At 48.7% G+C, this 9,592-nt stretch overlaps 1 protein-coding gene across 1 annotated transcript; it reads left to right on the forward strand.

Moving 5' to 3' along the window:
• Positions 1-4,311: 4,311 nt before the first annotated feature.
• adprh (ADP-ribosylarginine hydrolase) lies at positions 4,312-9,582 on the forward strand. Its single transcript, XM_030098033.1, has 8 exons — positions 4,312-4,494; positions 4,928-5,042; positions 5,152-5,260; positions 5,561-5,659; positions 5,732-5,837; positions 7,994-8,260; positions 8,337-8,551; positions 9,154-9,582. The coding sequence occupies exons 1-8, from the start codon at positions 4,487-4,489 to the stop codon at positions 9,300-9,302; spliced, it is 1,068 nt and encodes a 355-aa protein (XP_029953893.1). The 5' UTR covers positions 4,312-4,486; the 3' UTR covers positions 9,303-9,582.
• Positions 9,583-9,592: the final 10 nt, after the last annotated feature.

Raw genomic sequence — 9,592 nt, forward strand, 5'->3', positions numbered from 1 at the left:
AAGATTTACACCAAGTCCAACAAAATCACAATTTGGCTTGAAATAAACTTGACATAATCTTAAATTTACTCCTCAAAAACAGGCCTTTTCCCTAAAAATCTAATAATCTGCACAGTGAATCTGAAGCCGATTCTCATGATGCGACAGATTTAGGACCTCGCAGCATTATTAGCTGGACCCTCCACACACACACACACACACACACACATACACACTAATTATTCAGTCACCCAGACACCAGTTTCCTGCAAAAAAAGAAAAGCCATACAGACACCCCCACAAACAGTGTTAAATGTCCACCATGTACATCCCCAATTGTAATCTGCCAGCCAGTTGCTAGGCAACACTGGAACCTGTAATAGCAGCCGGGTATCATGGCCCGCTGCGAGTGGGGTGGTGCTGAGGGTGTGGACGTGGGGAGGAGGGGGGTGTCGGGTGAGGAGGCTGCAAAAGGGTTTTTTTCAGTGGGAGGGGGTGGAAAACAGTCGATCCCGACCGGCGCTCCGGCGGAGACTTGTTAGCTCCTCCTGCGACAACTCAACCATCTCATGAAGTGTCAGGGGATCCGGCAGCCCGCATTAATGCAATTTCTGACAAGAGCAGGTCGACAGGAAGGGTTACGGTGCGAGTGGAAGGGCAAAACAGCAGGGATGGCTTTTCTTTCCATTCTTATACACTGACAAAGGTGCAGATGGGTGATAAAAAAAAAGCCTCTCCAGTGCAGAGATTCAGACGTTTACTTCTATATAATCACAGCTTTAAACTCTGTTTATCTATTTTTTAAATGTATTTAGAAATAACCAAATTGAGAAGTGTTTCTTGTTCTCGTACTTTTTCATTTTCACTTTTTCTCTTTTCAAGAATTCATGAAATCCTCATTTGACAGAAAATAAGCCGAGGGTGTCCCTCGGCTTTTCAAAGGCCAAATGTTCTTCCAGTAGGTGAAAATGGAGTTGGACTTGGCTGTAAAACTCAATGTCCCCATCCTCTTTCTTCTTTTTTTTCTTTCAATGGCGGTGCCCATGAAGTCGACACTTCCCTCCAACCCCAGCGCGACGGCCTCCCACTCCATCCATCATCCCTAAGAGGCGGCTTGGGAGCGGGCTCGCCGGGCTCGGTGGGGCCGACGGCGCCTTCTGCCCGTCGCCGAGCAGAACTGAGCTCGCCGCCCCGGCGGAGGAGCGGCGCTGCTGCTCACTGGAGCTCGACGGAGCCAAAGGCGGCAATTTAAAAAACATTATAATCACACATGAAGAAATGTCTTTGGCTTGATAATTAGCAGTGGCAAGTGGGGGATAGCTTGATGCTTTTTTGGTTTGGCTGCAGCAGCGCTGCAGCATAATGAGTTTCTTCATTATCTCGTCCCCAGCTGTCTCTCAGGCACTTTCAAGACTATGGGAATATATACATTCATAAATTTTATTGTAATGGTCTTCTGCTGGTGCGTAACCAAAGGCTCTGTTTTTTTGTTTTTTTTTTATCTGCAAAGCAATTCATCACTTTCCATTCACTTTCAAAGAGCACATGTTATAAAGGACAGTGTATGAATTACTTGCTGTTTACTTGAAGATATTCGAGTGAGACCATCAAACGCGATTTCCTATTTGCTTGGTAAGTATGAAACTGCAGCGACCAGCCTGGGTCTTCGCAATATCTTTGACGAAAAGGCTGGAAACAGCTGGTGCGGTTGCCTTCCAGTCCCCCTGAAACTAATGAAAACAGCCATTAGTTGTTTGTTTAGTTGGTGCAAAAGCAGAAAAAATGAACAAGTTCAACGTGTGCCAAGCCGTTTCTTGGCTCGGAGCAGTGATTTCATCCAGTTTTGTTTTTTGTTTTATTTCTTCTGGTTACCAGTAAACTCACCATGCTGGCAAGGTGTTCAAATCCACAAAGTGTCAATTAAATTAAGCAACCAGATTTCAAACACTGACTACACCACTTGTGTACTTTAGGATTCAGCACTTGTGATCGCTCACGTGGAGTCAATCTTAATAAATGTTTGAATAAAGCATGAAGCGGTTTGTCACGACTTGGGAATCCTCCCATCAAAATGTATGGATTGGCATTTGGTTCTCACTGCGGGGGAAATCACTGGTGTGAAAGACCGTGACAGTCGGCGGCGGCGCTCTGACCAGCATGTGGTCGAGTCGAGAGGATTCTCTCTGATCTGTCCCACATTTTGCGCAGTTAGCTGTTGCAACTGAGTAGACAATGCACAGTTCGACGGTGTAAAGTGCACTGACCTGATCAATCTTTTGTGCCTGGAACAGCTGGTATTTTCAACCGCAGCCTGAAATATGAGAGGATATATAGGACAACCCTGCGGGGTGTGACCCCCCAACTGCATTGTTGCCATACCTGATTATTTATTTAGTATTTACTTCATGATCTATGCATTTAGTTTGTTTTGTGGGGACTTTTATCTGGCAGCGAGATCACAAAGCTGTCAGATCTTTCTGGCTTACGACAGGCTTCCTCCAACACACACACACACACACACACACACACACACAGGGCCAAAGCAGCACACACCACCACGGCCTGCCACGGCTGCGATAAAGTATCGGCGCCGTCACCCTCCATGCATATCTGCACATGGGTCATTTGCCGTTATTTTCCCGCCGTGACTCCGGGTGGCTCCGTCCTTTATTGCTTGTGACAATTCATGTGACAAATAGCCTGGAGGCCTCCTCCCTCCTGATACCTGCGACTCTTCAGTCCACACTTCCCTGCCGATGGTAATCATCTCCGAGCGAGGGCCGGCCGTGTGCAGCAGCCACGGGGAATCACCGTCCAACGCCGGGATCCACCAGCTGCCAGCGTCAATCAACACATCTGCTGGGAAGCCGGCGTGGTCGCAGCGAAACCATGCCACCGTGTGGCAGAAGGAGCTTCACCGCAACACAACACAAGCTTTCCAGACTTCTCTCAATCTGGAGCTGGATCTATTCACAAAACCCTGGTGGCGTCGTGATGTAAGATTTGACTAATGGAGGCGTCTGTTTGCACTGTTCTCTGCAGGTGGTACGACGGTGTTTAACGACGATCTCTAAGCACTGCCGCTCCGGCTGTAGTCTGTGAGAGTTCAGGTTTCTGTGTCAGACATGTAAAATGACACCTGGACTCCAGGAGGAAATAAATCTGTTTGCTGTGCTTCTGTGCAGCAGGTGCAATTTCTACTACAGACACAACCAGGAATGTAGATTTCACTGAAATATTTCAATATTTCACAGCTTTTCAGCAGAAATACAACATGTTCCTGGATATATTCTATCACTTCATCCACGCCTTTCAGTTGTGCAGGCAAACTAGGACAAAATCTCTCCACAGCCTAAAAATGAGCGGCTCTGACCCCATCAGTCTAAACGGTTGGTGCGTGAGACCTACTGAACTCACAGAAATGAATAACTTCTTCCTCCCGGCTGGCGAACCAGTGGGTCAATCAATACCTGCAACCATGATGGACGTTCCCAGTGAAAGGGCTTTTTCTCATCCTGGATCGTCGTGGTCGTGGAATTATAAAGGTGATTGTCTTTCTAAATAGTTTAACAATCATTGGTTCAGTAATTGAAAATGTGGCAGGACTAATTCATACAGATAATATATTATTGATCCCAAAAAGGCAGATGTTTATTCTTTTCATTTGGCTCAAGTGGCTTCTTCCTGTAACTGCTGTTGAGGGGTCTGGGGACAATGAGTTGACTGCAGGTGGTTGTGTGTCTCTTTGTGTCAGTCCTGTGATGCTCTGAGGACCCACACAGGAGGAACGCCGCCTTTCAGCCTGCATCGGCTGGGGACGAACACAAAGGGCCTCAGGGACTCTTGTCAGGACGATAATCAGGCAAATCACCTTTTTATAAAAACAATAAACACTTCAGATGATTAAAGTACTTCCAAATGGCAAAGGTGTGTGTGTGTGTGTGTGTGTGTGTGATGGTCTGGTGATCTGTTCAGGGTGTATTCAGCTGGGATTGGCTCTAGCCCTCCTGTATCTTGCATTTATGGTTAAATTGTTTTATATTTAATTGAAATGATTCATTTTGAATGTTTTATATTCTCTCTTAGATCATCTTTATGGTATATATTGTGAGCATGGGTGTGGGTAGGATTCACAGGACTCACCAGGAAGCAGCAGAGTGCTGAAAGCGGCCATGTGTTGCTCTTTAAAGGCTGAGCCTGGAGCCTGGAGCCCGCAGCGGTCATGTGTCTCTCGGCCAGCTGGAGGACCGACGTGTCCGCGACCAGGCCGCATGCTGCAGGAGTCCGGACTGCGGGCTGAGATTCAGGAAAAAGCGTGTAAAAAAAACTCAGCTGAACGCTGTTTTCTGGTCTTCTATTTTCCAGCTGAGCTGATCTGTCGCGTGCAACGACCCCGCACGAGCGCGCGCGCGCCCGGAGCAGCGGAGCAGCAGCAGCAGCAGCAGCGGTGTGAAGTCCACGTGTGTGTCCGCCTCCTGACGCCTGATCCCCGGCCAGCGACGCAGCCATGGACCGGTGAGGCTGCAGCGGCAGGGCTGGACCTGAGAAGTCACACGCACAGATTTATACGCCGCACAAGTATTTTCTTATCAGTTTATAAGATTCCTCCATCCAATTTTTCTCTTTCTGTTTTGCTTATTACGTTTCTGTTATTCTAAGAGTTGCTTTGCACGTTGTGTTTGTTTCTGCAGTGAATTGGAAATCTAATGAAGCCAAAGAGAAATGAAATTGCTGCATGATCTCAAGAGACAAAACAATGTATAAACCCCTCAGACTGCAGCAAACAGTGGCAATGATGAAGCAGTTCTGCTTTAGATGTGGTAGATTAAAGAAGTTTCAGTGTAACAGTTCAGTCCATACTGGCTGGACCTCAGAAGTTTGGTAGTTTTTGGTACAGTTTTAGGTTCTGTGAGGTGGGACAGAGCACCAACACTTGTTCTTCCTGCAGATCTGCTACCGTGGAGTACTACAAGGCTGGCATGCTGCTGAGTGGCGTTGGTGATGCCCTGGGCTACAGGAACCAGCTCTGGGAGTACAACGAATCTGGACCAGCCATCCATAAGGTCATACTGCAGAATCACCAAGAGTTCAGCTTTTGGTTTTGTTGTGGAATAAGAAATTCGACTCTGGACCTCCTAAAAGCGTCCGTCCCTGTCCTTTCCGTCCTTGCAGGAGCTGCAGGAGCTCGGCGGTCTGAAGAGCATCAAGGCCGAGCTCCCCGACTGGCCCGTGAGCGACGACACCGTTCTGCATCTGGCCACAGCTGAAGGCCTGGCGACCGGTGAGGCAGCTCGCCCTGCTTCCCCTCTCCTTCAGCCTGGAACGAGGAGCTGATTGAATCGATCTGCTCGTCATTGTTGTTTTTTGTCACACCCTCCTCCTTAAGAGCCCCGACGAAAGGTCACTTCTAATTTCCACCCTTGCCTTGATTTGCGGCTCCATTACAGCTCTATAGCATCGCGAGCGAAACAGCGGAGATTCAGCGTGACCTTTTCTGTGATGAGGCAGATAACCCGCCTCGTTCGCAGATTAGCTCCGTCTTTAACATCTGCAGCTTGAACAAGTTGTTTCTCCCGTGCAGGGAAGGGCGGGGAGGAGCTGCTGCACGAGGTGGCCGCTCGCTACGTGGAGGGGATGAAAGACATGGAGGGCAGGAAACCCGGCCCGTCCAGCATTCTGGGTAAAACAAAGTGTTACTTTTCCAGCTTTTAGCAGCAACGCATGACATGTAGGTCATCATTTGACCTTTTAGGAGTTTCCCAACTGAAGCCTGGGGAGGAGGGAGGCTTCAGAGTGCCCTATAACCCTGAGGGAACTGGCTGCGGCGCCGCCATGAGGTCCATGTGCATCGGCCTGAGGTGAGGGACTTCTCCAGACACACATTGAATCTGTCCATGAGAAACACGCCCTACTTCTTATGTTCTCCTCCAGATTGTTTTTGTCATCATTATATAACGACAGCGGGTGTTAAAGGGCGGCTCTGTGAGATTTTCCACCTTTCCTTCAGGGTTTTGTTTGTGATGTGTTTACTTGCCGTCACGTCAGAGCTCCCTTTGGTGGTTGTTTTTCTTGATGCCTCGTTATTAGATGTATGGCAGAGACAGTGTCTGTTCAGGCAGTCTTTCAGTTGGTCCTATTCTTCATTAATTAGCATCTTTTGATTTTCCACTTTTCCAGCTCGGATTGGGAGCCGAGTTGAAAGATTGGACTCTAACTCCTTCCTTTTAGCCATATATGTTTCATTACAGCAGTATAAAAGAGGGGCTATTTGAGCAGAATGGTAATAATTCCTGAGGCAGGGTAGACCCATCCCTCCTCTTTCCTTGGGGAGTTGAACAGTGGCATATTTAATTCTTGGTTTCCGGCGCCGCCAGATAAATCTGGAGATCCATTTGTACCGCTCCCTAAATTGATTTCCACTCACCTCTATAGGCCGGTTCCTAAAGAGGCCAGGTAGGCGTGGCAGCTTATTCATCTTAAATGCATTTATCCTAACACTCAGGCTCAGGAAGGGAACCAGGCTCCATCTTTGACCGTCTGCTTTTATACTGGAAGATATCAGCCAGTCCGTCTGTTATATAAGATCTCTAATGTGACGACAACTTTGTGTTTTCTTGTCCACGATGGAAAAACACTGATGGTAATTCCTGTTGGACTCTGTAATTTTAACTGGTACAGTAGTTAGGAGGCTTTGACAGCTGAGTTTTATGCCTTACTTATATTGAGCTGTTACTCAGGAAACACATGCTGCCATCTTTTTGTCTCCGGCGTTCAAAAAGCCTTGAATTTTCCATCAGCTTTCTTATTTTGATAGAAATTCATGTCATTTGGAGCATTTTTAATGTGGTTTTTGACGGCGAAATTGTGAGATTTGATAGCAGTTTCATGTCAGTGGGTTTTCTTTCTTTTCAAAGTCTCCTGACCTGAAGAAGGGAATTGTTTTTCAGCGCGAGTAACAAACGCAGTGATAACATGGCAGTCGGCACATTAGAAGCGAGGCTGTGTGAGAAACAGTTGTGCTATCGAAGAAAATCCCTCTACAGACGGAGGTCGAAGGTCAAGATTGATGTAAGCAATAGAGGTTTTAAATATTTGCTAGTTTGACCTGTTTTATAAGGAGGGAGATGAACCGAACATGGTTGTTCGACCTCAAGGAAATACATAATGTGCGACTGCGAGCGACGCTGAATGTAAACATAACATTTGTTTGAAAGAAAACTCCACGGCGCTCCTTGAAGGTCAGAGTCTAAAATAACCCCTGACATATTCGCTGTTCGGTCACAGACCCTATATGTGACCGTGGCACGCTCCGTCTGTTGTTACCTACTGCGGAAAATAACGAAAACATGTTTACTTGCTGGTTACTTCCATAATGTCAGTCGTTGCTTGGAAAAGAACGAGAAATGATTGAGACGCTTTTGCAGCAACATGAAACACGAGATTGATTTTTCACTGTGGGTTTTAATAGATTTCTGTGACAGCTGACCGGCGGATTAATAGCATAATTAGTTCAGTTGTCGACAAGCTGTACTTAGTGGAAGATTTTGGTGCGCCGGTGCTCCTCCGCCATCAGTGTGTGGGTGCACGCTCTTTCTAAATCATGTAAAGCACTTTGTGCAAATTGTTTTGGATGGAAGGTGCTTCATAGATAAGGGCTGATTGAATAATTCATCACGGAAGAGTTTAATGGCATAAATCAATTGCTGAAGTGTTTCCTTCACCCGGGCTGGAGAGGCTCTGGGACTTTGTTTGGTATTAAGATATTTTGTGGAAGTCGGTTTGTTCAGCCAGAGAGATAATGTGACGGCAAACATTTGTCTATTTTGGCCGATTTCATCCATAATGATTCCAAAATAAATGGAAGGAGGCATTCTAGGCGCAGGATTAACCCATTAGCAGGCAGGAACATGACGCAGAGTCCATTAAAGCTTCAAAGGAAGTCATTACTGCGTCCAAAAAGGCAGAAATCCACATCAAAATAGTGATAATTAGTGTTGCATTTTGTCCGCTCCAGGTATCCCAAACCGGACCAGCTGCTGTCGCTGGTGGCGGTTGCCGTGGAGACGGGCCGGATGACCCACCCTCACCCGACAGGGTTCCTGGGGGCCGTGGCGTCCGCCCTGTTCACCGCGTACGCCGTGCAGCGCCGGCCGATCACCACCTGGGGCCTGGGCCTGATCAACGAGGCCTGCCCGATCGCCCGGACCTTCGTCCGGGGCCGGGACTTCGCCGTGGAGGAGACGGAGCGGGACTGGGGCTACTTCTGCGACAAGTGGCAGTGGTACGAGCCGCTTCCATTAACCTATTCGCGAGTCGAGGTTGCTCCGAGGTTGTAACCCCCTCACCTCTGTCCACAGGTACCTGGACCAGAGGGGCATCTCCAACGGCGTGGGCCCCGTCCTCTGGCCCGAGTCCTACGGCCCTGCGGAGAGAGACGAGGCCTACAAGAGCTTCAGCCTGTCGGGCTGGGCCGGGCGCAGCGGCCACGACGCCCCCATGATCGCGCTGGACGCCCTGCTGGCGGCCGGTCCGGACTGGGAGGAGCTGATGAGCAGAGCCGGCTTTCACGGAGGTGAGAGGATCAGAAACAACTCAGACCGAAGCCTCGCTGACCGAGTTTACTTTGTCACTCCTGCTTGAAGCTCAGTAAATTGTGCTTCTGATGAGAATTGTGCTCTTTACCCAAATGTGAGGCTGTTCTCACCTTCCCACAACTCGAGAACGGAAGCAGCTTTGTAGCACAAATAAAGGATTAAGAGAACTTTTCTTCTTACATTGAACGAACAGCCTTTACTCGGGTGTTTGTTCCCCCTACTTTAAAAAAACCCAGACAGAATCAGGTCAATAGAACTTTCCTCTACGTTTTTCTGAGCCTGACTCAACTTCAGCGAGGAAAGAAACGCATCATCTGCTCCTGTGAAAACACAGGGAAGTGTAAAAAGTTGGGTTTTGATGAATCCTTCGATGAGGTGTGAGAAACAACACCGCGACGTGTCGCTGAGACGGCGCCAAACAATGGAAAGAAAGTCGAGCCTTTAAGATTTTATGGCGGACACCGTCGGAGTGTTCCAGTGGAAATTCACCGGGGTGGGTGTTGAAATATTAAAAGTCTTTAATTTTACTGGATTTGACAGATTAACTCCAGCTTTGTCGTTCTTCTCTGCTCTTGCTCAGGCGACAGCGACAGCACGGCCGTGATCGCCTGCTGCTGCTGGGGTCTCCTCTACGGCACCCAGGGGGTCCCCGAGTGCAACTACTCCAACCTCGAGTACCGGGATCGGCTGGAGCGCAGCGCCGAGCAGCTCTACGCCCTGTCGCACTAAGATGGCTGCCGCTGGACTGACCCCGACCGCGGCGACGGAGGGGCGGAACTAGGTCATAGAAGTAGCCGGCGCGCTCGGTAGTGCATCGATCTGGAGAGCCGCGGAGTCACACTCGCCCGAAGGGGAATCCGAGTGTCCCACTAACCCACAGTCACATCTGCCAGGAGCGGCAGGCCTCCTGCTGCTGCATAAAGAGGGGGGCCCCCTAGTGACGGCCGCCGCACATCGACATGCAGCTCCACGGAGCAGAACCAATCCCAGATAATGAGTGAGAAAGAAAAGGGTCCCCC

This window comes from Salarias fasciatus, chromosome 8 (assembly GCF_902148845.1).
Source record: "Salarias fasciatus chromosome 8, fSalaFa1.1, whole genome shotgun sequence".
Classification (NCBI taxonomy): domain Eukaryota; kingdom Metazoa; phylum Chordata; class Actinopteri; order Blenniiformes; family Blenniidae; genus Salarias; species Salarias fasciatus.

Coding starts and splice junctions, on each gene's coding strand:
- adprh (XM_030098033.1), top strand. Junction 5,261..5,560: donor AGCTGAAGGCCTGGCGACCG/GTGAGGCAGCTC, acceptor TCTCCCGTGCAG/GGAAGGGCGGGGAGGAGCTG. Junction 5,838..7,993: donor TCCATGTGCATCGGCCTGAG/GTGAGGGACTTC, acceptor TGTCCGCTCCAG/GTATCCCAAACCGGACCAGC.